Consider the following 24,194-nt stretch of genomic DNA (forward strand, 5'->3'; position numbering starts at 1 on the left):
TCTATCTATCTTTCTTTCTATCTATCTATCTATCTATCTATCTTTCTATCTATCTATCTTTCTATCTATCTATCTATCTATCTATCTTTCTATCTATCTATCTATCTATCTATCTATCTATCTTTCTATCTATCTATCTATCTATCTATCTATCTATCTATCTATCACATTGGAGGTCATCCCGCTTTTGAAGATTCCTTGCTGAGAAGGGACAATAAAGGCAAAGTGGCCTCTTGAACTCCTGGCCATCAGCTTGATGGGATCACCTCTAGGTTTGGACGGAAGTATTTCATCCAGAAACCAGTTGGTTTGGAAGAGGTGGTTCTGTGCAGGTCAATTGGACTACCAAAAGATGAAGAACCAGGACATCTTTGAGCCAAGTGTAGTAGTAGGTGTCTACTTACTACTACTATTAGTCTTCTCATCGTTCCCATCGCCCATCTCCTCCCACTTATGACTGTATGACTGTAATTTGGTGCTTGTATCCTTAAGATTTTTATTAATATTGACTGTTTCCTGATTGCTTATTTGTACCCTATGACAATCATTAGGTGTTGTACTGTGGCACCCATGCTGTAGATTCGCCATCACTGGGCTAGGCACAGGACACGTAAAAAAATAAATAAAAGGAATCACCAAGAAATCCAGATTTACCTTCCCTTGTGGAGACAGCTTCCAAATGACGGAGAAGGTCAACCTGTCAGTCATGGGATTAAGGCTGCAGAGTTCCTCACACAGCAGCTTGGGAAGCATCGGGATCACCTGGGAAGAGAAGAAGCACATGAATACCTGAACATGAGCTCCCTTGGTCTAAGGTCAGGAATCATTTTACCTCCCCTTGGTAGATTATTTCCACCCATTGCTTCTTGTTCTACCTTTGGTGGCTTTGCAGAATAGGTTGACCACCAAATCTTCTTTATGGCAGCCCCTGAGATATTGGGAGAGGCTGTCATATCACCCCTAGTCCTTCTTTTTAATAGACTGGACAAGCCCAATTCCTGCAACTTCATATGTTTACAAGAATGGTGGAAGGTCTTAAGCCTAAAACGTATCAGGAAAGACTTCATAAACTCAATCTGTATAGTCTGGAGGACAGAAGGAAAAGGGGGGACAGGATCGAAACATTTAAATATGTTAAAGGGTTAAATAAGGTTCAGGAGGTAAGTGTTTTTAATAGGAAAGTGAACACAAGAAGAAGGGGGCACAATCTGAGGTCAGTTGGGGGAAAGATCAAAAGCAACATGAGAAAATATTATTTTACTGAAAGAGTAGTAGATCCTTGGAACAAACTTCCAGCAGACGTGGTTGGTAAATCCACAGTAACTGAATTGAAACATGCCTGGGATAAACATAGATCAATCCTAAGATAAAATACAGGAAATAATATAAGGGCAGACTAGATGGACCATGAGGTCTTTTCTGCCGTCAATCTTCTATGTTTCTATGTTTATGCTCTTGGTTGCTTCTTCTCTGGATTCTTTCCAGAATCTCACCATCTTTTCTATATCGTGACGACCAAAACCAGATGCAATATTCTAACTGTGGCCTTTCAGGAAAGATCTGTAAATGTTCGTGAATTATATGCATGTAAAGTAGAAAAGTAGAAGAAATAGGTTTGGAAAATATAGTAGGAAACTAAACATTGGAAAGATAGATTCAGATAATCCTGAATCCTGGGCCTGGAAAGCCTAGAACTATGGCGCCTAAAACATGATTTGAGTATTGCTCGCAAGATCATATGCTGCAACGTCCTACCGGTCAATGACTACTTCAGCTTCAACTGCAACAACACAAGAGCACGCAACAGATTCAAACTTAATATTAACCGCTCCAAACTTGACTGTAAAAAATATGATTTCAACAATCGAGTTATCGAAGCGTGGAACTCATTGCCGGACTCAATTGTGTCAACCCCTAACCCCCAACACTTCTCCCTTAGTCTCTCCACGATTGACCTCTCCAGGTTCCTAAGAGGCCAGTAAGGGGCGTAATAAGTGCACTGGTGTGCCTTTCGTCCCCTGTCCAATTGTCTCTCCTTATCTCATATATCATATATCTTTTCTTCCTTTCATATATCTTCTCCTCTACTTTTATATCTTTTCTTTATATATATTACTTCAGGTCTATCCTCTTCAATATGTATTGTGTATCGGACAAAATAAATAAATAAAAAATAAATAAATAAAAATCTTCTTTATGGCAGCCCCTGAGATATTGGGAGAGGCTATCATATCACCCCTAGTCCTTCTTTTTACTAGACTGGACAAGCCCAATTCCTGCAACTTCATATGTTTTATCCTCCAGCCCCCTTAATCCTCTTGGTTGCTTCTTCTCTGGACTCTTTCCAGAATCTCAACCTCTTTTCTATATCGTAACGACCAAAACCTGACGGCCTCTAACCATGGCCTTTCAGGAAAGATCTGTAAATGTCCGTGAATTATATGCATGCGAAGTAGAAAAGTAGAAGAAATAGATTTGGAAAATATAGTAGGAAACTAAATATTGGAAAGATAGATTCAGATAATTGACTTAGAGCACTGCATCCAGTTCTGGTCGCCACACTACAAAACAGACATTGAAACTCTAGAGAAAATGCAGAGGAGATCAACCAGGATGATTAGGGGACTGGAGACTATAACATACGAAGAGCGTCTGGTGAAGAGAAGGACCAGGGGAGACATGAGAGCAGCCTTCCAATACTTGAGGGGCTGCCACAGAGAGGAAGGGGGTCAGGCTGTTTTTTAAAGCACCAGAAGGCCAGACAAGGAAAAATGGATGGAAGCTGACCAAGGAGAGATTCAACCTGGAAATAAGGAGGAGCTTTCTGACAGTGAGAAAGATTAACCAGTGGGACAGAAGTTGCCTGCGGAAGTTGTGAGAACTCCAACGCGTGAGACTTTCAAAGGGAGATTGGACACAAACCATTTGGCCGAAATGGTGGCAGGGACTCCTGCTTGAGCAGGAGGGGTGAGGGTGGGGGTTAGACTAGATGACCTACAAGATCCCTTCCAACTCTAATAATAATCTAAAAATCTAACCTAATAAATATTAGCGCAGGTTAAAAGGAACTAAACAATATTGTAACATGAAATTAGATTTAGAAATACAGATGCATTGAAAACGCTGTAAAAGTGATTAACCATCATGTTTGTTTTGGTCTATACATTTTTGCATTGTTTTGTTTGAATTTTTATTTTACTTTATTTTATTTTATTTTATTTTATTTATTTATTAGATTTGTATGCTGCCCCTCTCCGCAGACTCGTGGCAGTTTTGTTTGTTGTTTTTTTAATGAAAAGGCCAATAATAATAATAAATAAATAAGATATATGGAATTATATAATAATAATAATAATAATAATAAATAAATAAATAAATAAAATATATCATATATGTTAATGACACTATATATGCTGTGACTGAGTTGTAAAAAAAACATACTATTGGGGGGAAATAGTAGAGAAATATGTAAGTTATACAAACCGTATTAATGTAATCGCTGATACGAATTGCTGTAAGAGAATCCTAGGGGTTACACCGTATAGTTGTTAGTGCGTGGTTTAATGTTCCTTTTTCTCTGTTGTTGTTGTTGTTATTGTTTCCTGTGTGTGTGTGTTTTCTTTTTTCTCTTTCTGGGTTTTTTTCTCTTTGCATTGTATTTTCTTGTTCTTTTAAAATTTAAATAATCTAATAAGAATTTTTTTTTTTTTTAAAAAGAGAAGAACTGGAATAGAGACTTCAAGGTTCTTGCATTGCTATTTCTGAATGATCATTAAACAGAAACAAAAGGAGAGATTTATTTATTTATTTGTTTGTTTGTTTGTTTGTTTATTTAATTTGTATGCCGCCCCTCTCCGTAGACTCAGGGCGGCTCACAGCAGTGATAGAAACAATGCACAATACAAATCTAATAATACGAAGTTAAAAACCCATAATTTAAAAAACATGCACACAAACACACCATACATTAATTATATAGGCCTGGGGAAGATATTTCAATTCCCCCATGCCTGATGGCAGAGGTGGGTTTTGAGAAGTTTATGAAAGGCAAGGAGGGTGGGGGCAATTCTGATCCCTGGGGGGAGTTGGTTCCAGAGGGCCGGGGCCACCACAGAGAAGGCTTTTCCCCTGGGTCCCGCCAAATGACATTGTTTAGTCAACGGGACCCGGAGAAGGCCAACTCTGTGGGACCTAACCGGTCGCTGGGATTCATGCGATTTCTTTAAACTGGGAAACGAATAATCAATAGCACCCTTATTACTTTGCTTATTACTGTCTGCTACTTGTGTTAGCTGCCACCCTCTGTTTATGCCAGTGTTTCCCAACCTTGGCAACTTGAAGATATCTGGACTTCAACTCCCAGAATTCCCCAGCCAGCGAATGCTGGCTGGGGAATTCTGGGAGTTGAAGTCCAGATATCTTCAAGTTGCCAAGGTTGGGAAACACTGGTTTATGCCACCTTAAACAAAGTTGGCTCACGGAAGCCTCGAGCAAGTAAGTCCATTTGAAGAAGAAAAAGAAGAAAGAAAAAAAATAACAATAATAATCCATCGTCCCGTGTATTGAGTCTTGGAAAGGAGCCGCCGGGTTCATCTTCACCCCAAGAGCCTTCATGGGAAAGCTCTTAAAAAATATTTAATCACGTTTGCGGCTTGGCACCTGATTTCCCCCCACCTCCTACATCCCCCCCCCCCCCCTTGCTCATAAATCCACTCTAATTGCCTGGCAGCGGGTCTCGGGGAAAAGTAGAGGGAGGGAGGGAGGGAGGGAGGGGGAGAGCCCGGCGTGGATGGGAACCACAGAGTCGCTTTCCCTATGAACTGGGAGGTCAGGCGGCAGCCGAAGGCGATAAGCTTGTTTCTCTCCATACAGAAGCCGCCAGCTGTGTTGTTCCAAAGGCAAAGGAGCATGTTGACAATGGGAGCCTGGGCATAATTTATAAATTCCCTACGTGAGGTTGGCCATGCTTTGGCCCAACAATGAGAGGCTTTCCCTTGGGAGGGAAGGGGGCCGTGCCCCAGCCGAGGGGTGTGTGTGTGTGTGTTAAAAAAATCCTCGGAGTGAATTCAGTAGGGATAATCCCAGGGAGGTCACACAGATTGAGACATGGCCAGGGGGGATTCTGGGAGTTGAAGTCCACACTCGCTGGATCCGGGGTCCCCAAACCTGGCAACTTTAAGACTTGGGTCAAGGTTCCAGGTAACATCCAAACTAAATCAGGAGTCCGAGTCAAAATACTCCTCAAAGTTCCAATTTATTTCCGGAGCCATCCTGGCACCTACACTTTCTTTCTTTCTGTCTCTGTCTCTCTCTCTTTCTTTCTGCCTTTCTTCCTCTGTTTCTTTCTCGTCTCTGTGTCTTTCTTTGTCTCTCTCTCTGTCAATCTGTCTCTCTCTCTCTTTCTGTCTCTTTTTCTTTCTCTCTCTCTTTGTCTTTCTTTTTCTTTCTGTCTCTGTCTCTTTCTCTCTCTGTGTCTCTCAGTCTCTCTTTTTGTCTCTTTCTCTCTCTCTTTATCTGTCTGTCTTTCTTTCTGTCTTTATCTGTCTCTTTCTTTCTTTCTTTCTTTTTCTCTCTCTCTTTCTTTCTCTCTCTTTCTTTCTCTCTCTCTCTCTTTCTGCCTTTCTTCCTCTCTCTCTGTCTCTCTCTGTCTTTCTTTGTCTGTCTGTCAATCTCTCTCTCTCTTTCTCTCTCTTTCTGTCTTTCTTTTTGTCTCTGTCTCTCTCCCTCTCTCTCTTTGTGTGTCTGTCTCTCTTTCTCTCTGTCTCTCTGTTTCTTTCTATCTCTTTCTGTCTTTCTCTGTCTCTGTCTCCCCCCCCCCCCTCTTTCTCACTCTCTCTCCCCTTTGGTGATCATAGTGAAGGAGCACCCACAACTTCTAGTGGCAAGCTGTTCCACTGGTTAATTATTCTAACTGTTAGGAAATTTAGCCTTAATCCGAGGTTGCTTCTCTCATTGATTAGTTTCCATTGATTGCTTCTGCCTTCTGGTGCTTTGGGGAATAAGCTGACCCCCACTTCTTTGTGTCAAGCTCTCAAATACCAGAACGCTGCTATTGGTGGTTATTGAAACAGATGTCCATGTGCCGGCCGCTATGGTGGCTGAGGCAGGCAGGATTCCCTGGAGTCCCATTTGTTGGGGGTCAAGGGAAAGGGAGGGTCTTGCCTTCTCTTTCTGCTCAAGATCCCCATGGACAATTGGTGGGCTACTATGTGACACAGCATGCTGGACTCGATGGGCTTTGGCCCGATTCAGCAAGGCTCTTCTTAGGTTCTTATTATTATTATTTATTGGATTTGTATGCCGCCCCTCTCCACAGACTCGGGGTGGCTAACAACAATGATAAAAAACAACATGTAACAATCCAATTTAATAAAACAACTAAAAACCCTTATTATAAAAACCAAACATACACACAAACATACCATACATAACTTGTAATGGCCTAGGGGAAGGAATATCCTAACTCCCCCATGCCTGGCGACAAAGGTGGATCTTGAGTAATTTGCGAAAGACAAGGAGGGTGGGGGCCGTCCTAATCTCTGGGGGGAGTTGATTCCAGAGGGCCAGGGCCACCACAGAGAAGGCTCTTCCCCTGGGGCCCGCCGAATGACATTGTTTGGTCGACGGGACCCGGAGAAGGCCAACTCTGTGGGACCTTATCGGCCGCTGGGAATCGTGCGGTAGAAGGCGGTTTCGGATGTATTCTGGCCCAATGCCATGTAGGGCTTTAAAGGTCATTACCAACACTTTGAATTGTGACCGGAAACCGATCGGCAGCCAGTGCAGGCCGCGGAGTGTTGCAGAAACATGGGAGAATCTAGGAAGCCCCACGATGGCTCTCGCGGCCGCATTCTGCACGATCTGAAGTTTCCGAACACTTTTCAAAGGTCACCCCATGTGGAGAGCGTTCCTATCTTATGTTCCCATCACCCCACGTCCTTCTCTTTATTAGAGTAGCCAAACCCAAATCCTGCAACCATCCTTTCAATATGTTTTAGTCTCCAGACTTTTCATCATCTTCATCGCGTTTAAAGTGCATCTTCTAGGCACTTTTCCCAAAGTCTCAACATCTCTTTTTTTTTTCCGTAATGGGGTGAGTAAAACTGGATGCAGCCTCACAAAGGCTTTGTAAAGTGGTAACTAATACTTCCAAGTGATGTTGATTCTGTGCCTCTGTTTACACAACCCAGGATTGTATTAGCTTGAACCCTTCTTTCGGGTGGGGGGGTGTTGTCGTATTAGAGTCCCCCCCCCCATTGCAAGAGTCTGAGAGAGGCAGGTTATTATTTCTTTTGGTCCCGGCCCTTTCAAGGCTTCAACCCCTTCTTTATTATCCTGCCCGTCCTTATCAAAACGTCGACACCCTGACAACCCCGCTGGTGTCCAGATTGGAGCTCCTCGAGGCCCTTGGATTCAACCCGAAGAGCAGCTTCCAGGGCGAATCTTTGATCTCGAGTTTAAAAGGCAACCCGCAAAATATTACGGGAGATTTATGGCTGAACTTCCCAAGTTCTCCAAAAATCCCACTCCAAAAGTTATTTCACACCTAAAACAACAGGCCAGGGCGAGCGAAAAAGAGGGAGGGAAATTGTTTAGGTTTGCCTGCTTTTGTAGAATCTGATACACTCGTTTTTTTGAGAGAGATTTCCACTCTCTCAAATCAAGCCTTTAGCCCAGAGGTCCTCAAACACGGCAAACGTTAAGACTGGTGGACTTTGCCTATTTGCCGATGACTTTAAAGTGTGCAATAGGGTTGATATTCCTGGAGGGGTCTGTAATATGGTAAATGATTTAGCTTTACTAGATAAATGGTCAAAGCAATGGAAACTGCAGTTTAATGTTTCCAAATGTAAAATAATGCACTTGGGGAAAAGGAATCCTCAATCTGAGTATTGTATTGGCAGTTCTGTGTTAGCAAATACAGTACTTCAGAAGAGAAGGATTTAGGGGTAGTGATTTCTGACAGTCTCAAAATGGGTGAACAGTGCGGTCAGGCGGTAGGGAAAGCAAGTAGGATGCTTGGCTGCATAGCTAGAGGTATAACAAGCAGGAAGAGGGAGATTGTGATCCCCTTATATAGAGCACTGGTGAGACCACATTTGGAATACTGTGTTCAGTTCTGGAGACCTCACCTGCAAAAAGATATTGACAAAATTGAACGGGTCCAAAGACGGGCTACAAGAATGGTGGAAAGTCTTAAGTATAAAACGTATCAGGAAAGACTTAATGAACTCAATCTGTATAGTTTGGAGGACAGAAAGAAAAGGGGGGACATGATCGAAACATTTAAATATATTAAAGGGTTAAATAAGGTCCAGGTGGGAAGTGTTTTTAATAGGAAAGTGAACACAAGAACAAGGGGACACAATCTGAAGTTAGTTGGGGGAAAGATCAAAAGCAACATGAGAAAATATTATTTTACTGAAAGAGTAGTAGATCCTTGGAACAAACTTCCAGTAGACGTGGTAGATAAATCCACAGTAACTGAATTTAAACATGCCTGGGATAAACATATATCCATCCTAAGATAAAATACAGAAAATAGTATAAGGGCAGACTAGATGGACCATGGGGTCTTTTTCTGCCGTCAGACTTCTATGTTTCTATGTTTCAAGTCCCAGAATTCTTCAGCCACCAGTCTTAAATTGCCAAGTTTGAAGACCTCTGCAGTATAGACTTTTGCACAAATGCCCAGGGAGGCAATTTGAGAGAATTAATTTATGCAAAGCTATTCGCTTTCTCTATTGCGCAGTGTTGAGCCCTATATTAATCCAGCTTTCGTATAGTCTCGTATAACTGCATCGCCACAATATTTTTAAAAGGATGTTGAGACTCTGGAAACAGTGCAGAGAAGAGCAACAAAGAGGATTAGGGGACCGGAGGCTAAAACATACAAAGAATGGTTGCAGGAATTAGATAGGCCCAGTGTAGAAACATAGAAGTCTGACAACAGAAAAAGACCTCCTGGTCCATCTAGTCTGCCCTTATACTATTTCCTGTATTTTATCTTAGGATGGATCTATGTTTATCCCAGGCATGTTTAAATTCAGTTACTGTGGATTTACCAACCACGTCTGCTGGGAGTTTGTTCCAAGGATCTACTACTCTTTCAGTAAAATAATATTTTCTCATGTTGCTTTTGATCTTTCCCCCAACTAACTTCAGATTGTGCCCCCTTGTTATTGTGTTCACTTTCCTATTAAAAACACTTCCCTCCTGAACCTTATTTAACCCTTTAACATATTTAAATGTTTCCATCATGTCCCTCCTTTTCCTTTTGTCCTCCAGACTATACAGATGTAGTTCATGAAGTCTTTCCTGATATGTTTTATGCTTAAGACCTTCCACCATTCTTGTAGCCCGTCTTTGGACCCGTTCAATTTTGTCAATATCTTTTTGTAGGTGAGGTCTCCAGAACTGAACACAGTATTCCAAATGGGGTCTCACCAGCGCTCTATACAGCGGGATCATAATCTCCCTCTTCCTGCTTGTTATACCTCTAGCTATGCAGCCAAGCCTAGAGAAAAGGACTAGGGTGGACATGATAGTGGTCTTCTAATATTTGGGGGACTGCCACAAAGAGGAAAGGGTCAATTTATTTTCCAAAGCACCTGAAGGCAGGAGAAGAAGCAATGGATGGGAATAAATCAAGAATAGAAGCAACCTAGAACTAAGGAAGAATTGTCCTTGTTAGGACAATTAACCAATGGAACAGGTTGCTAACAGAAGTCATAGGTGTTTCACCACTGGAGGTTTTTAAGAAGAGACTGGCCAGCCACCTGTCTGAAATGTCATAGTGTCTCCTGCCCAGTACAGTGGTGCCTCTACTTACGAACGTAATCCGTTCCGTGACCAGGTTCTTAAGTAGAAAAGTTTGTAAGAAGCAGCAATTTTTCCCATAGGAATCAATGTAAAAGCAAATAATGGGTGTGATTGGGGAAACCATAGGGAGGGTGGAGGCCCTGTTTCCTCCTAGGAGATTCCTAGAGAGGCCCCACAGAGGCTTCTCCCCATCTCTTCCGGCCCTGTTTCCTCCCAGGAGATTCTTAGAGAGGCCCCACGGAGGCTTCTCCCCGTCTTTTCCGGCCCTGTTTCCTCCCAGGAGATTCCTAGAGAGGCCCCACGGAGGCTTCTTCCCACCTTTTCCGGCCCTGTTTCCTCCCGGGAGATTCCTAGAGAGGCCCCACGGAGGCTTCTCCCTGCCTTTTTCAGCCCTGTTTCCTCCCAGGAGATTCCTAGAGAGGCCCCCGGAGGCTTCTCCCTGCCTTTTCCGGTTACAGTTTCGGAGACTTGGGTTTGTAACTGGAAAATGTTTCTTGAGAAGAGGCAAAGAAAAGTTCGTAAGTAGAGGCGTTTGTAGATAGAGGTACCGCTGTATAGGGTTCCTAGAAGGACGGGAGAGACGCCGCACCGGTAGCAAAAATTGAACTGCGTGGCAAGCTCTGGGTGACCAGCGGGCACAGACACGTATCAGAGTGATTTGACTTCTGTGCAAGCGCGTGCGTGCGAGAGATTTTAGTGATTTTTTGAATGGAAGCAAAAAAATCACCGAAATATAATCTTCTCGCCCACGCATGCGCCTGCACATCTTCCCGCCCACACAACACATGCGCAGAAGCCAAATCTCACTCCGATGCCCACGTGCGCATACCGGTCACCTGGAGCTGAGTACGCATCAGCCCTCGTAGCGACGGTAAGTTGGAATCCCCGCCTTCTCCTGCCTGAAGAGGAGGTTGGACTAGAAGACCTCCCACTCGGTATTCTAAATGGTATAAGGAAGTGATGGCGAACCTAAAGCACGGGTAACATTAGAATAGAATAGAATAGAATAGAACAGAACAGAATAGAATTCTTTATTGGCCAAGTGTGATTTGACACACAAGGAATTTGTCTTTGGTGCAGATGCTCTCAGTGTACATAAAAGAAAAAGATACATTTGTCAAGAATCATAAGGTAAGAAACACTTAATGATTGTCACATGGGTCAAACAAGCAATGAAAAAACAACCAATATTAATAAATATCTTAGGATACAAGCAATGTGATGTTCATTAACCCGGCTGCTACCTTTAAATGCCGAGATTTCCAGCGGGGCTAATTTAGCATCGCTTAAATTAGCTAAAAGAAAAAATAATTACTATAATTTCGTTGCGGTTAAGGACATTTTCCCGAGTGGTCAGACAAGCCCGGCACTCGGTCGCTACACGGTTAAAGGCGGAAGGGAGTTGCACCCCTCGCTATCCCCAAAATAAGCAGTCGTATGGGAGAACGGAGCTATGGAATATTGGAAGCGCTGCTCCCAAAGAAAAGGAGATCTGTCAATCAACAGGAAACGACAGCCAGTGATATTGGAACCTCGCAGCCCTGGCAAGGGAAGGGAGATGGGAGGGAATGGTCAGGCTGGGAAAGACAAGAAAAGGCCAAGGCTTGTTAAGAGCCAGGAAGGATTCTGGAATAGTATTTTTTTTTTGGGGGGGGGAGAGAATGAAGTGGGGGGGGGAGGAAGGAATAGTTTGTGTCAAACAGCCTCAAGCATCAGATCTTTAGGTTGGCCTTCAGGAGGAGAAAATACAATGGGAGTAAAAAAGAGTTTACGAGATGCTCATCGCGAGCGATTTTCAATTTAGGAATACAGGCAACGAACGCATGAAAAGATCACCAAAGAAGTCCTTCTCCACCAATAGAGGTAATCCTCAACTTACAACGGTCATTTAGAGCAGTGTTTCCCAACCTTGGCAACTTGAAGATATCTGGACTTCAACTCCCAGAATTCCCCAGCCAGTCCAAATATCTTCAAGTTGCCAAGGTTGGGAAACACTGATTTAGAGCACCGCGCAGCAAAACAACTAGTCACAAGAACAGTTTTTTCCCAAGCGCCATCACTCTGCTAAACAAATAATCCCCTCAACAGTGTCAAACTATTTACGAAGACTGCACTTCTATTTCTAGTAGTTTTTTCTCATCCTTCCTATCATCCTTTTCCTCCCACTTAAGGACTGTATGGCTGTAACTTGTTGCTTGTATCCTAAGATTTTTTATTAATATTGAGTTTCTTCATTGCTTATTTGACCCCTATGACAATCATTAAGTGTTTTTTACCTCATGATTTTGACCCCTATGACAATCATTAAGTGTTTTTTACCTTATGATTTTGACCCCTATGACAATCATTAAGTGTTTTTTACCTCATGATTTTGACCCCTATGACAATCATTAAGTGTTTTTTACCTCATGATTTTTGACAAATGTATCTTTTTCTTTTATGTACAGTGAGCGCATCTGCACCAAAGACAAATTCCTTGTGGGTCCAATCATACTTGGCCAATAAAATTCTATTCTATTCTATTCTATTCCATTCCATTCCATTCCATTCTATTTTATTGACTGTTCTTAGCTACAACGGTGCTGAAAAAAGGTGACTTATGACCGTTTTTCACACAACGGTTGTAGCTTAAAGATTACCTACACCAGTGATGGCAAACCTTTTTTTCCCTCAGGTGCCCACACCCATAATACAATGCCTTCTCCTCCCAGCGTATACACGCACAAGTACCCCCCCCCCCCCCCAGTGCTGCTGTCCCTGCGCATGCCTGCAGGCCTCACTGAAGCCTCTGGACGCCTGGTAGGCCCACTGGGTCTGTTGTTCGCCCTCCCCAGGCTTCAGCAAAGCCTCTGGAGATTGTGGATGACAAAAAACTTTTCCGTACTTCCAGTAGGCCTATTGTGTCCATTTTTCACCATCCACAGGCCCCGGAGGCTTTCCTGAAGTCTTGGGAGGGTGAAAAATGGCCTAACCAGAAACTCAAAAAAACCCAAACCTTCCAGTAGGCCCATTGGGACCATTTTTTTTGCCACCCATGGGCTCTGGAAGCTATCGTTCCTATCACCCATCTCCTTCTACATAGGACTGTATGATTGTAACTTATTGCTTGCATCCTTACGATGTATATTAATGTTGATTGTTTCCTGATTGCTTATTTCTACCCTATGACAACCATTGTGTTTTACCTAATGATTCTTGACAAATGTATTGGAGAGCAAATGCACCAATAAAGAATTCTCTTCTATTTTCCTATTCTCTTCTATTTTCCTATTCTCTTCTATTTTCCTATTCTCTTCTATTTTCCTATTCTCTTCTATTTTCCTATTCTATTTTCCTATTCTATTCTATTCTATTCTATTTTCCTATTCTATTCTCTCTTCTATTCTCTCTTCTATTTTATTCTCTTCTATTTTCCTATTCTATTCTATTCTCTTTTCTATTCTATTCTATTCTCTCTTCTATTCTCTATTTCTTCTATTTTCCTATTCTCTTCTATTTTCCTATTCTCTTCTATTTTCCTATTCTATTCTATTTTCCTATTCTATTCTCTCGTCTGTTCTCTCTTCTATTCTATTCTCTTCTATTTTCCTATTCTATTCTATTCTCTTTTCTATTTTATTCTATTCTATTCTCTCTTCTATTCTCTCTTCTCTTCTATTTTCCTATTCTATTCTCTTCTATTTTCCTATTCTATTCTATCTTCTCTTCTCTTCTCCTCTCTTCTACTCTATTCTAATTCTAGACTTCCAGTGGGATCCACTTGAACGATATATACTGTTGTGAGCTGCCCCGAGTCTATGGAGAGGGGCGGCATACAAATCTAATTAATAATAATAATAATAATAATAATAATAATAATAATAATAATAATAATAATAATAATAATATGCTGCTGGGGACAACAGCCGGACCCACAGCACGATTTTCTCTAATCGGGTGCATGCATACATTGGGGACTGCCTCGCTCGTGTCAGCCTCTGGAGGCTCTGGGGTCAGCACAGATGGCCCAGGTTGGATCTCTGCCTCAGACACTAAGCCTTCTGCAGGTTCTAGGCCTGGCCCATGTTCCTCCCTGCTCTCCGACTCTGCTGCCAACTCCGCAGGCCGCTGAGGGGAGGACAACCGAGGATGGCTTTGAGGCCGCCAGGCCCTTCTCACCTTTTGCACCAGGTAAACACTCGTGGCTCTCTCGCTCGCGACTTCATCCAGGCTGGTGCCTTCCGGGACGAAATAACTCACGTCCGCAATGTGAACCCCAACTTCGAAGTTACCTGAAATGGCAAAAGGACCCTTTCATCACCTTGGCTGGGGCATTCTGGGAGTTCAAGCCCACACACCCGAAAAGTGACAGAAAGTGTGAAGAAGATGATATTTCATAAATAAAAAGAAATTTGGAAGGTGGGGAAAAAAAACCAGCCAATGCGGATATTTATGTATTTATTTATTTTTCACTCTCCCCTAGCCTTGGGGTGCGCTTCACTATTTGGGAAGGAGTGATGTAGTGATGGCATTGGAAAGGCCACACTTGGAATACGGCATTCAGTTTTGATCACCAGGATGCAAAAAGGATGTTGAGACTCTAGAACAAGGGTCCCTAAACTTGGCCACTTTAAGAGTTGTGGACTTTAACTCCCAGAATTCTCCAGCCAGCAAAGCTGGCTGGAGAATTCTGGGAGTTGAAGTCCACAACTCTTAAAGTGGCCAACTTTGGAGACTTCTGCTCTAGAAAGTGCAGAGAAGAGCGACAAAGAAGACTAGGGAGCTGGAGGCTAAAACACATGAAGAAGGGTTGCAGGAACTGGGCCTGGCTAGTTTAAAGAAAAGAAGGACCAGGGGAGACATGATAGCAGCCTTCCAAAATCTCAGGTCGTTGCCACAAAGAAGAGGGAGTCAAGCTATTCTCCAAAGCAGCTGACGGTAGAACAACAAGCAATGGGTGGAAACTAAACAAGGAGAGAAGCAACTTAGAACTAAGGAGAAATTTCCTGGCAGTCAGAACAATTAATCAGTGGAACAGCTTGCCTCCAGAAGTTGGGAATGCTTCAACACTGGAAAGTGGGGTTTTTTGAAAAAATTTATTACATTTCAAATATATTTTAAAACAGACAAATAAATACCAACAAAAGAGTGGAAGTTTTTAAGAAGATATTAGATAACCATCTGTCTGCAGCAGTGGAGGGTTTATTATTATTATTATTATTATTATTATTATTATTATTATTATTATTATTATTATTAATTAGATTTGTATGCTGCCCCTCTCCGTAGACTCGGGGCGGCACACAACAATAACAAGAACAATGTAAGAACAAATCTAATAATTTAAAAAACACTAAAAACCCCATTATTAAAAGCAAACATACACACAAACATACCATGTATAAACTGTATAGGCCCGGGGGAGATGTCTCAGTTCCCCCATGCCTGACGGCAGAGATGGGTCTTAAGAACTTTGCAAAAGGCAAGGAGGGTGGGGGCAGTTCTAATCTCCGGGGGGAGCTGGTTCCAGAGGGTCGGGGCCGCCACAGAGAAGGCTTCTCCCCTGGGTCCCGCCAAATGACATTGTTTAGTCGACGGGACCCGGAGAAGGCCAACTCTGTGGGACCTAACCGGTCCCGCTGGGATTCGTACGGCAGAAGGCGGTCCCAGAGGTATTCATCGCCTAGGCAGGGGGTTGGACTAGAAGACCTCCAAGGTCCCTTCCAACTCGGTTGTTATTGTTAGTGTATATTGAAGGTGGTGACCGTTTGAGAGCTGGAAGCAATGAAAATTTCATTTCAATGGATGCTGATTACCGTACATTCCAAGTGACCAATCAAGTTATTCTAAATCTAATCTGACTTAAAGATACCAAAGTTAAGAAGCCAGGCTCTTATGCAGGCGCCTGTGACTCCGTCAACTCAAAACCGGGCCGTCAATCCTCAAGAACAAAAGTTTTCAATCATGCAAAAAGCACCAGGAGCCAAACGGTTGCAAAAGGCTTGGGGAAGGGGGGGGGGATCCCAATTCTCATCTCTTGACCTCGGAGGATAAATATTGACGGAAGGAAAAGGAGGGAGCCATGACATCATGGCGTTCGCGGCTGCCTCAATCCGATCTGCGGCCTCTCCGAACGGGCTTGAACTCCGTGTCCTTAGCCGAATGTTGACAAACCTAAGCAAGATCTCGTCCCGGGAGATAATCAAACACGGAAGCTGCCAAGCTAAACTCTCCTTTTACCCATTTACTCTCAGGATTCCCACCAGAGGTTTTTGAAAGGCACGGGGGCTGCCCGGGGGCCTCCACCCTCTTCCTTTCTCACTTGAACTCGGGAGGAAAAAAACCCAAAGCCCTTTATTTAGTTCCATCTCTAGACCGCACGTGAAAAGCAACGGGGCTCGGATTCAAATCCCGCTGAGATTCGCCCTTTCCCGAACCAGGCGATCAGACAATGAGGCCCAGAGAGACTGGGGAAACATGATCCAAACGGCCTTTGAAAGAAAAAGAAAAAGGTTGGCTACGTAAAATTTATCATTTCTCCCCACCGCCGCCGACTAATAACGGTCAGCAACAATCCTTCCGTCTTCCACTCCATCCAATTCAGAGGTCTTCAAACTTGGCAACTTTAAGACTTTGTGGACTTCAACTGCCAGAATTCTCCAGCCAGCATAGCTGGACCAATGATGATGGTGGTGGTGGTGGTTGTTAGAAACATAGAAACCTAGAAGATTGACGGCAGAAAAAGACCTCCTGGTCCATCTAGTCTGCACTTATACTATTTCCTGTATTTTATCTTAGGAAGGATCTATGTTTATCTCAGGCATGTTTCAATTCAGTGACTGTGGATTTACCAACCACGTCTGCTGGACGTTTGTTCCAAGCATCTACTACTCTTTCAGTCAAATAACATTTTCTCACATTGCTTCTAATCTTTCCCCCAACTCTCCTCAGATTGTGCCCCCTTGTTCTTGGGTTCACTTTCCTATTTAAAACACTTCCCTCCTGAACCTTATTTAACCCTTTAACATATTTAAATGTTTCGATCATGTCCCCCCTTTCCCTTCTGTCCTCCAGACTATACAGATTGAGTTCATGAAGTCTTTCCTGATACGTTTTATGCTTAAGACCTTCCACCATTTTTGTAGCCCGTCTTTGGACCTGTTCAATTTGATCAATCTCTTTTTGTAGGTGAGGTCTCCAGAACTGAACACAGTATTATTCCAAATGTGGTCTCACCAGCGCTCTATACAGCGGGATCACAATCTCCCTCTTCCTGCTTGTGATACCTCTAGCTATGCAGCCAAGCATTCTACTTGCTTTCCCTACCGCCCGACCGCACCGTTCACCCATTTTGAGATTGTCTACCCCTAAATCCTTCTCTTCTGAAGTTTTTGCTAACACAGAACTGCCAATACAACAATGTTGTTATTACTGAACTGAGGTGGTGCAGTGGTTAGAGTGCAGCACTGCAGGCTCCTTCAGCTAACTGCTAGCTGTAGTTCAGCAGTTCAAATCTCACCACCGGCTCCAGGTTGACTCTGCCTTCCATCCTTCCCAGGTGGGTCAAATGAGGACCCAGATTGTTGGGGGCAAGAGGCTGATTCTGTAAACCGCTTAGAGAGGGCTGTAAAAGTACTAGGAAGTGGTATAGAAATCTAAATGCTATTGCTATTATTGTTGTTGTTGTGGTTGTTGTTGTTGTTGAAGAAAAGGACATTTGCTTCCTGTCTCAGTAGCTTCATCCATTGTATTGAATCAGGGGTCCCCAAACTTGGCAACTTTAAGGCTTGTGGAGTCTAACTTTAAGCACTGTGAAGCAGTATATGCTATTCCTAAATGCTATTACTATCCTTCTGCTTTATTTTATTTATTTTTTATTTATTTATTTATTTGTCAAACAATTATAGGGTGATAATTTGTACATATAAAACATTAGATAAGTAATGATAAAAAGTAGACAGTAGGACAGGGATGGTAGGCACAATGGTGCGCTTATGCGCACCCCTTACAGACCTCTTAAAAAGGAGGAGAGGTCAATTGTAGACAGTCTAAGGTTAAAGGTTTTGGGGTTAGGAGTAGAAACCACAGAATCAGGTAGTGCATTCCAGGCGTTGATGACTCTGTTGCTGAAGTCGTATTTTTTGCAGTCAAGTTTGGAGCGGTTGACATTTAGTTTAAATCGCTTTCGTGCTCGTGTGTTGTTGCGGTTCAAGGTGAAGTAGTTGTTAACAGGTAGGACATTCTGGTATGTGATTTTATGAACTATAATTAAGTCGGAAGGGACTTTGTTTGCCTTGGGGTGGGTGGGGGGCATATGAATTTAATCCCAGTGTAGTTTTTTTTCATCCCCAGCTCCTTCTCATGCTCTTCCCTAAACTTCAAAGTCTTCTTTTCTTTTAAAAAAAAACCTTAGTGAACTCTGAGACTTTTAGATTGCTATGTTTTTTTGGCAGCAGCCTATTAACAAATTAAAAGATGAGACCCCTCCTTTCTTTCTTTCATTTTGCCCCCTCCCCATTCCTCCCCCCCCCCATAATAAAAAGAAAATGGGCTTCTCTCGGCTGCCGCTGTTTCATGGAGATGAGCTCATCAGTTGAAGAAGTTGAAATCTCAGCTTGCTTCCTTCCAAACCCTTCGCTTTAAGGGGGGGGGGGGGTTGTTGTCAAAGCCACTCCTCCTTTTTGAATTAGCAATAGCATATAGACTTATATACCGCTTCCTAGTGCTTTTTCAGCCCTCTATAAGCGGTTTACAGAATCAGCCTCTTGCCCCCAACAATCTGGCTCCTCATTTGACCCACCTGGGAAAGATGGAAGGCTGAGTCAACCTTGACCGGTGGTGAGATTTGAACTGCTGAACTACAGCTAGCAGTTAGCTGAAGGAGCCTGCAGTGCTGTACTCTAACCATTCCGCCAACCTGGCTCCCTTCCTTCCTTCCTTCCTTCCTTCCTTCCTTCCTTCCTTCCTTCCTCCCTCCCTCCTTCCTTCCTTCCTCTCCTTCTGTCTCTGTCTCTCTTTTCTTTCTTTCTTCTCTCATTCTCTCCTTTTCTTTCTTTTTTTCTTTCTTGCAATAGCAATAGCATTTAGACTTATATCCTACTTCCTAGTGTGTTTCCATCCCTCTCTAAGCGGTTTACAGAATCAGTCTCTTGCCCCCAACAATCTGGCTCCTCATTTGACCCACCTGGGAAGGATGGAAGGCTGAGTCAACCTTGGACCGGTGGTGAGATTTGAACTGCTGAACTACAGCTAGCAGTTAGCTGAAGGACCCTGCAGTGCTGTACTCTAACCATTCCGCCAACCTGGCTCCCTTCCTTCCTTCCTTCCTTCCTTCCTTCCTTCCTTCCTTCCTTCCTTCCTTCCTCCCTCCCTCCCTCCCTCCCTCCCTCCTTCCTTCCTTCCTTCCTCTCCTTCTGTCTCTGTCTCTCTTTTCTTTCTTTTTTTCTTCTCTCTCATTCTCTCCTTTTCTTTCTTTTTTTCTTTCTTGCAATAGCAATAGCATTTAGACTTATATCCCACTTCCTAGTGTGTTTCCATCCCTCTCTAAGCGGTTTACAGAATCAGCCTCTTGCCCCCAACAATCTGGCTCCTCATTTGACCCACCTGGGAAGGATGGAAGGCTGAGTCAACCTGGAGCCGGTGGTGAGATTTGAACTGCTGAACTACAGCCAGCAGTTAGCTGAAGGAGCCTGCAGTGCTGCACTCTAACCACTGCGCCACTCTGGCTCTTTTAATACATGGATAAAACGGAACAACTCTAAATGTTCTACAGTACATTACCAAAGGTTTTGACACTCTACAGCAGGGTTATAACTCTTAAAACTCTTCTCTACCCCCAACGTATTTGCTAAAGTGGTGTGTGTGTGTGTCAAGATTGATTGATTGATTGGTTGGCAAAAGGCCGGGCTCTGCTACCGATTTCAAATTTCTGGTCCAAAGAACGCGGACAGGGGCACCCTGCTCCTACTACTTCGATATCTATCTGACCGCAGTTTCGCTCCTTGGCACCAGCTGTTGGACCTCAAGATACGGCAGGCTTCGAGTCGTAACTCCCTTGCTTTTGACAGCTATCGAGCGGAGGGTTTTTTGGGCAACGGGGAGAGGAACTTTTCAATTGTGCGTGAGATTGCAAGTATACACACTTCCTTTCGTTTTCAATTAGCGCTCAGTTCCAAGAGGGGGGATAGAAGACACTCTGGGTTGGAAGGAGAGAGGAGAAAGCTGAATTAAATCTTCTTTTAAGAATCCCTTTCCCAATTTTTCTTTATCAATCCATCGGTTCGGGACTCAGATGCGGGCCGGTTCTCGACTTACGACCGATGGAGCGTGCCTCAATTTACGACCTTTCTTCGCAGGGTTGTTAAGCGAATCACTACAGTTGCTGCCGTTGAATGAGAATAATAGAACAGGATGGAAGAGGAACCAGGGTTGGAAGGGACCTTGGAGGTCTTCTAGTCCAGCTCCCTGCTCAGGCAGGAAAAGGAGAAGGAGAAAGAGGAGGAAGTGGAGGAGGAGGAGAAAGAAAGAAGAGAAAGGAAAGGAAAAGGAAGAAAAGGAGGAGGAGGAAGGCAAATAAAAGGGAGGAAGAGGAGGAGAGGAAAGAAGAGGAGGAAGAAGAGGAAGAAGAAAGGAGAAGGAGCAAGGGGAGGAGAAGGAAGAGAAGAAAAAAGAAAAGAAGGAAGAAAAGGAGTGGGAGGAAGAAGAGGGAGGAGGAGGAGAAGGAAGAGGACAAAGAAGGAGGAGGAAGAAGAGGAGGAAGTGAAAGAAAAGAGGAGGAGAAAGAGAATTAAAAAGAAAAGAAGAAAGAAAAGGAGTGGAAGGAAGGAGGAGAGGAAGGAGGAAGAGAAGGAGAAGGAAAGAAGGAGGAGGAAGAAAGGAGAAGGAGAAAGAGGATAATAAAAAAGAAGGAAGAAAAGGAGGGGGAGGAAGAAGGGAGAGGAAGAAAAGGAAGAGGAGGAGAAGGAAGAGGACAAAGAAGGAGGAGGAAGAGAAAGAAAGAAGGAGAATAGAAAGAAAGAAAATAAGCAGGAAGAAAAGGAGGGGATGGAGAAGAAGAAGAGGAGGAGAGAGGAAGATGAGGAGAGAAGGGAGGGGGAGAAAGAAAAGAAGGAAGGAGGGGGAAGAAGAGAAGAGAGGAGGAGACAAAAGGAGGAAAAAGAGGAGAGGGAGGGAGGGAAGGGGAGGACAAGGAAAAAGTGGAGAAGAAAGAAGAAGAGAGGGAGGAAGAAAAGAGAGGAGGAGGAAGAGGAGAAGGAGATAAGGAGAAAGGAAAGAAAAAGGAGGAAGAGGAGGAGGTAGAGAAGGAAGGAGGAGGAGGCAACCGATAAGGTAGAGACTATTCCGGTTCCCAGAAAAAAAATAACATTATCCCAGAGATTTTAGGTGAGATGGGTGGGGCAGAAATTTGATCAATCAATCAATCAATCAATCAATCAATCTACATTAGAAGGCTCATATCAGTGGGAAGAGGCCTTCATCCTGCATTGGATAAACCATGGTTAAAATGACGATGACGATCTGCTGTGGGACTTGTGCTGATCCAACACTAGAAAAAAATGCACCGAGGGGACGGTGTGTAATTTTTCTTTTTTAATACTTAGAATCATCACATACTCTTTTTTTTTTCATTTAACTTTCGTGGAAAAGGGATAATGAGATTTGGGTGGTTTCAGTTGCTGGAAGAAACCAAAAAAATGAGATTGTGACAAATGGCTTTGAAATGTGCAAATTATTCCTCGACTGCTCCAAACATATGATGCATTTTTTTCTTATTATTATTGGGGGGGGGGGGGTTTAAGAGAGCGGAGCAGAAAGAACAGAACAATCTTTACGGCAATCAAAAACTGTTATGTAATTTTTTAAAAAGTTGATGCGAGATATCCTCAAATTAAAACCTTGTTAAGGCTCTATAAACACATCTTTGCCGGCCGGCCTGGGGCCATTGAGCCTTGCCCCTTTGCTCCGGTGGACAGAATGAGAGCATCAAACATTAGGTTTTATTTTGGGTTTCCTACATTTTGTATTTTTGTATCTGCTTTTATTATGCAAATTTTATCACATAAAATCATGTACCAAAATGTCCTTTACCTGTTAGCGACTACTTCGCCTTCAACCGCAACAACACACGAGTACGTAATAGATTTAAACCAGTGTTTCCCAAGCTTGGCAACTTGAAGGTATTTGGACTTCAACTCCCAGAATTCCCAAGCCAACGAATGCTGGCTGGGGACTTCTGGGAGTTGAAGTCCAGATATCTTCAAGTTGCCAAGATTGGGAAACAGAGGGTGGCAGCTAACACAGTAGCAGATAGTAATAAGCAAAGTAATTATTATTATTATTATTATTATTATTATTATTATTATTATTATTATTATTATTTATTGGATTTAAACTAAATGTCAACCGCTCCAAACTAGACTGCAAAAAATACGACTTCAGCAACAGTGATCAACGCCTGGAATTCACTACCTGACTCTGTGGTTTCTTCCCCAAACCCCCAAAACCTTTAACCTCAAATTATCTACAGTCGACCTCTCCCCCTTTCTAAGAGGTCTGTAAGGGGCATGGATATAAGCGCACCACTGTGCCTATCGTCTCTGTCCTAATGTTCTATTGCCTTCTATCATTACTTGTTATCATTATCTATTTAACGTTTATTTGTACACATTACCATTCTATAATTGTTTGACAAATAAATAAATAAAATAAAATAAATAAATAAATAAAAATGTAAACCGCCCTGAGTCCGTTGGAAAAGGGCAGTCTAGAAATCCAATGAATGAATGAATGAATGAATGAATGAATGAATGAATTGATGAAAAGGGTGGTCTAGAAATCCAATGAATGAATGAATGAATGAATGAATGAATGAATGAATGAATGAATGAATGAATGAATGAATGAATGAATTCAATCCATCCATCCATCCACCCACCCACTTACCCACCCACCCAAAGATAGTTGAAGTTGAGTTGAAGTCTCCAAGTCTTAAACGTGGCCCAGGTTGGAGACCCCCTGCTTGAGATCCCAGGTGATTTATCAGGATGGGACCCCACGGAAAACCTCCTAGGCAGCAGAAGCACACCCCAAAGGAAAAAAAATAGCCCCCGTGGCCTCGAGAGACCCATGTTACAAGTTTCCCAAAAGCTTTCTGAGCAGGTGAGCCTTGGAGAACGTCCCTCCTCCACGCGTTTATCCACTTAAATCCAGGTTTGGGGCTGACAACTTGGGCTGTTATCTGCAACAGCTAATAAATTAGGCCCCTGGATTTACGCTTTTCGGAGACCGTCTTCCCATTGCTAAACAAACCAGAGGGGACCGGCCGCAGGCTTAAGCCTGGGAAATCACTCACGCACAGCACCAGCGTGGCCTTGAAGCCCCTGGCAAAAAAGGGGTTTTATTTTCCTTTGGTTGCGGTGGCCGAGGCGACAACACACGTGCAAAGCGACACAGTGCGGTGCCCGGGACAGCTAGCGTGTCCGACATTTCTGCTGGAGCCCTGGAACACCGAGGCATGGCTCCGTTCCCAGGAGGTTCAGCGCAGAACATCCAGTACCTGCGATCCGCCAGTTTTCCCTGCGCTGTAAATATTTCACCGCCTTACGAAACGAGCACACGGGGTGCTGGGCCGCTGCAGAGAGCCGCCGTCGTCGTCCTTGGAATGCGACTTAACGGGAGGAAATATGATGGGATTCCACCACCGAGGCAGTTAGGAAAATCTGCAGGAGGCCTGCCAAGCGGAGCCATGGTGGGAGCACGCCAGGGCTTAGCAAAGCGAGGGTGAACCCAGGCCAAGAAGGACGACGGAGTCGACTCGGATCAAAGGATACGGAGGGACCTGGCTTGTAAGGTCAGGCTGACGTTTCAACAAGCGGAGAGAAGAAACCCCCCCTCCCGAGTGGCTCTGTTCTGAATTAGCTCCTCAGTTGCCATGGATGAGTAACCGAGTTGGAAGGGGCCTCGTAGCTGCTCCGTCTGCACTGGCAGAGGGTTTGCTGTGGCCCTTGGGGCTGGTAGCGGATCCCATCCGACGAGGCCGAAGAGGTGTTGCAAAAGCGGCTTAAGATGTATTTGTGTGTGTGTGTGTGTGAACACTGCAAAGCCAGTTTATTAGTAGTGGTTAATTAATTGAATATAGATTTGAACAAACTGAGTGTGTGCGACGTGTCCTCTGGGGCAGAACACAATCGAAGGGGGCCGTGGCAGCCCAGAACAGAGTTCAGCCAGCCATTTTCATATAAATCCAATCAATATTTAATATTAATATTAAATATTAAATTTAATATTAAATTTAATATTAATATTAATCAAATAAACAAACAAACAAACAAACAAATAAATTTCACTGGCAAAAGCATCTCAGGCCGGTCCTTTGCTGTTTCCAGGATCTAAGT

General features: G+C 43.4%; 1 protein-coding gene across 3 annotated transcripts in view; it reads right to left on the reverse strand.

Annotated features, from left to right (window-relative positions):
* The window catches only part of DIS3L2 (DIS3 like 3'-5' exoribonuclease 2), a 184,581-nt gene that overhangs the window by 57,647 nt on the left and 102,740 nt on the right, over positions 1–24,194 (reverse strand). For all 3 annotated transcript variants that reach the window (XR_011559263.1, XM_070753797.1, XM_070753799.1), the window contains exons 12-13: positions 13,981–14,093; positions 655–762 (exon numbers count right to left, since the gene is read on the reverse strand). Coding sequence is in view for 2 of the 3 variants with exons in the window: in XM_070753797.1 (XP_070609898.1) it covers positions 655–762; positions 13,981–14,093 (221 nt within the window). In the remaining variant the exon portion in view is untranslated. The remainder of the gene's footprint in view (positions 1–654; positions 763–13,980; positions 14,094–24,194) is intronic.

This window comes from Erythrolamprus reginae, chromosome 5, assembly GCF_031021105.1.
Source record: "Erythrolamprus reginae isolate rEryReg1 chromosome 5, rEryReg1.hap1, whole genome shotgun sequence".
In the NCBI taxonomy this organism is placed as follows: domain Eukaryota; kingdom Metazoa; phylum Chordata; class Lepidosauria; order Squamata; family Dipsadidae; genus Erythrolamprus; species Erythrolamprus reginae.